The 3,915-nt window shown below is 36.8% G+C and overlaps 1 protein-coding gene across 1 annotated transcript; it reads right to left on the reverse strand.

The window, feature by feature from the left end:
* Positions 1-448: 448 nt before the first annotated feature.
* LOC123741840 (interferon a3-like) lies at positions 449-1,574 on the reverse strand. Its single transcript, XM_045716051.2, has 5 exons — positions 1,425-1,574; positions 1,195-1,266; positions 884-1,036; positions 647-745; positions 449-532 (listed from the first exon to the last, which is right to left on the reverse strand). Exons 1-5 carry the CDS (start codon positions 1,572-1,574, stop codon positions 449-451), a joined length of 558 nt encoding a protein of 185 aa, XP_045572007.2.
* Positions 1,575-3,915: the final 2,341 nt, after the last annotated feature.

The raw sequence follows: 3,915 nt of genomic DNA on the forward strand, positions 1-3,915 counted from the left end.
CAGGTTGTGTGATATCATCAGTGAGTCTTCAAGTTAAGACACAACAACACCGTGTGACATTATCAGGACTATCTAAGGACATATTTATTAGGCCTATAGGTAAATATGTTAGATTAAAATAGATTTCAGCTGTTAGAGGTCACATTTATTTAATTAAAATGTATTTAATCCTTCCAATAACAAAATCATGTTGCAATAATAAATACAGTACGCAATGGCCGTCATAAATACAAAAATCAATGCATGAAAACATTGTTACATTTTCTACAGCCTAAAAATACCTAGCACATAATTCATTATTCAGTATAAAATGTGTTTTACTTCGCAGAGTTGTGAATACACATAATAAATAAATAAAACATACATAAAAAATAACCGTGTAAATAAATAGTTGAAAAAATAGACGTATAAATAAATAATCTGTAGACACACACATGAGACTCATTGGTTAGTCAATTGGTATCGTGACTAGTCTTAACATGTGTGACAGCACCACGTTCCTTATGTCTTCCCAGCCGCTTGCGCTGTATTCCTGCATGAACGAAACACACATGTCATATTTTAGAATAGACACATGTTGTGTAAACACATATGAATATATCCCTATTTGGTCAATGCCCTCTCTTGGTAAGACAAATTGACCTACCTCGCGTTTCAAGGAATTCTTCAGGATTTGGAAGTGAAGGCTCATACCTTTGTTCACTCTTTTGACAGATGTTGATGGTCCAGGTTTTATAGTCTTTACCTGTTGGAACAAAATATAAAGTAATCATGTTATATTATGATTCGTTTAAATCACATTATATGGCAATCTAAAATGATAGGATAATGTTTGCCTTTTTGCATTAATGTTCAGAGAAAATCACAAATCACATAGACTTACGCATTGGTCCAGCTCCGAGGTCTGGCGATGCAGACCAATCATAAACTCGTCAACTCCTTTCTGGTCCCAGGCGGTGGAATCATATTTACCACTGCTGTACAATTTCTCTATAGCGTTCAGAGTTTGCGAAATGAAGACAATCCGGCCGTTATCCTAGAAGAGTGATTTGTATTAGTACATGCCTTATGAATATCAGAAAAGTATAGCAAATTGCGTATTCGTTAAAAACGAATTATATGGCCTACACTCTTAGAAAAAACGTTGAACCAAAACCTTTTTTTAAAATAGTGTAGGCTATGCATATGTCTTACCGTGAAATTATCGACTTGTCTGTATTGCTCGTTAGGGAAAGTGATCTGAGATTTCCGAGAGACCACATGACCCTGAGATGCCAAAAAATAGAAACAAATGATTGCAATATTATTATTGTATACATATAAGAGTAACTGAATCAAATGAAACACAGCAGCACATTAAATGTTGAACAGATGACAACTGCTCAATGACCAGGAACAAGTAAATAAACATTACAGTATCCTACCATTTTCTGAAGCATCGTTATGGTGTTGTTGCTGAGCACTTGGAACATGCTCGGAGACCGAGGCAGTGTCCTCATCCACGTGCATCCGATGGTTTTATTCCAGGTGCAAATCGTCAGGATCAAGCACATCCAAAAGCTTATTGAACCCATTTTATCGTAGGTCTACTGTAGTTCTCTGTCTGTTCACTATCAACCGAGGTGCAAAATTAGGCACACTTCAGAAAGACAGCCTATACTTTGTAGAATTCCGAAAAAGAAGACGTTGTCCTCAAAGGATAAAGAGATAAAGTGTTCTTCCTGATCGATCCACTTCTCGAAATCCAGAGTTCTGTCATGCTCCAATCTGTGTCGATATTTTATACAAAGATGTTGAAAGGTGTTCCGAAAGTGAAAGGTGGAAGTCCCGGTAGACAGGCGCTTTCATACCTGACAGTATATCTTTCGGCCTGGAGACAACGCACGGAAAGGACAGGTGCATCTCTCGAAGACTTGTTAAAACCTTAACTAATTTCTTATTTTATTCTGAAATATTGGATTACCAACCAGGAACATGTTTGAGATGAAAAACATTTACTTGTGAATCCACTTTAGTCAGACGACAGCTTAAATTGATATGCATTTATTTGCAAACATTTCGTTGTCCTTTCACTTCGGAAACAATAGCGTTTGAATCTCGTCTTCGCAATCGCAACACCTTTTTCATTTACACCCGGAAACTATGGTATCCAACTACGTTGAAACCATTTCTGGACCTCAACTTCCTATTTAAAGATACATTTCAACGTTGTATGGGTTGAATGAATTACACACTCAACAAGACTGTATTTCGTTTTAGAAACGGGTTTAAGTGGTCTGATTTATTTTGGTAGACCCGCTCCTTTATGCTCCCGGTTTTCAGAATAAGACACTCGTAGCCTATGGAGCGCACAGGCAGTATAGACCTTGGCAATAATGCTTACCTTGACATTAGTGCTTAAATTGGAGCCTATATTTCGGGTGCTTTTGAATCTGGGCCTACAGGCACTTGTGAGTAAAATATAGGTCTATGACATAGATCATTTGTCAAAGTATTCCATATTGGTGTGTTTTTATTGGACTTTTATTGGACTTCTATCCAGATATGTGAGTTGATGGGACCTCTTCATCTGTTGTCTTTCCACTATAGAGACTGAAGAGTAACAGCATGGTTAGCATTGCTATACTCCATTGAACTAACATTCAGAATGTGGAGTTATAATTATGCTGCATGGTATCCAGTAAATGTGTACTTGATAGAATTAATAACTATGCGAATCAACAATGTTTTACAGTGATATGATGATGTCTTAAAGGGCGGGAAAGTATGGCTGGAATTCAGAGTATTGTAAAGGAGTTTATTGTTTTTCATTGAAGATGATGTTGATATGTAATTGTTAGTAGGAATAACATCTCATTTAGGAAAACATTTAAACGAAAAAGTCGTAGTATTTCAAGGTTGCATCACACCACAGAATTTTACAAAATTGCTATCACAATTTCAACCAATGTAAGGCGTGTTTGTATCTTCATTTAAATATTATAGCCTACATGGAAATTCATTGCAACACGGAAAAATAACATGTTTTAGGTGAAAAGAATACATTATACTCCATAGGTATAGGCTAGGCCCACTCCACCCCTCTCAACAAAATGCAACCTATGAGATGCTTTACCTCACGTGAAAGAAAGTCGTCCAGCTGTTTGAAGTAGTTCTTAACCATATCACCAATCAGAAGGTTTTGACGCAGACGCATGTCTCTGACCTGAAATTGTAAACAACAAACAACATTAATATCAATATCCACGTGATTACATGAATACAAATAGTATAAATAATCACAATTGTTTACCAAGTTACAGTTAACAAATTAAACATAACCAAGAACGTACACATTCCGAATAGGTCATATTTTGTCGAGCAAGAAGGTCTTGGAGATCCCTGAGTTTGATGGAATTCCATTTCACAAGTGTTAGGTTTTGTTGGAAGAGCTCGCTGGCTAGTTGAAACGCAAGTCTCAGTGTCCAAAGCTTTCCCCCTCCTGTAATCACAATAACACCCCGTTTAACCATGCGATTGAACTAGACAAACACAGAAATTGTATCCACTCATGATCTCCTGAGCATCACCTCTAATGAAAGCGTTGGACGTTGGACCCTTAACCTTTCCGCCTCTGGGATACAGCCTCTTGGTCTCCTCTCCTATACCACACACAAAATACACCATATCTCAATAAAACGACTGAATATATGAATATATTTATTCTAATTTTCAACTAGAATAAATAACTTGTGATATCACAGTACGCATGCTACAGCCTAGATTCAGAGCCATATTTCTAAATATGTCTCTGCCTATATGATCAATTTGTAACAGGTTAAAGAAATTGACCTACCATGGAAAGATCATTGAGGGTCTGGCGAGTTTGAGAAAGATAATACATTTGCTCCTTTTGGTCACTGCATTTAGCATAGA

The sequence above is a fragment of the Salmo salar genome, chromosome 03, assembly GCF_965601325.2.
Source record: "Salmo salar chromosome 03, fSalSal1, whole genome shotgun sequence".
Taxonomy (NCBI): domain Eukaryota; kingdom Metazoa; phylum Chordata; class Actinopteri; order Salmoniformes; family Salmonidae; genus Salmo; species Salmo salar.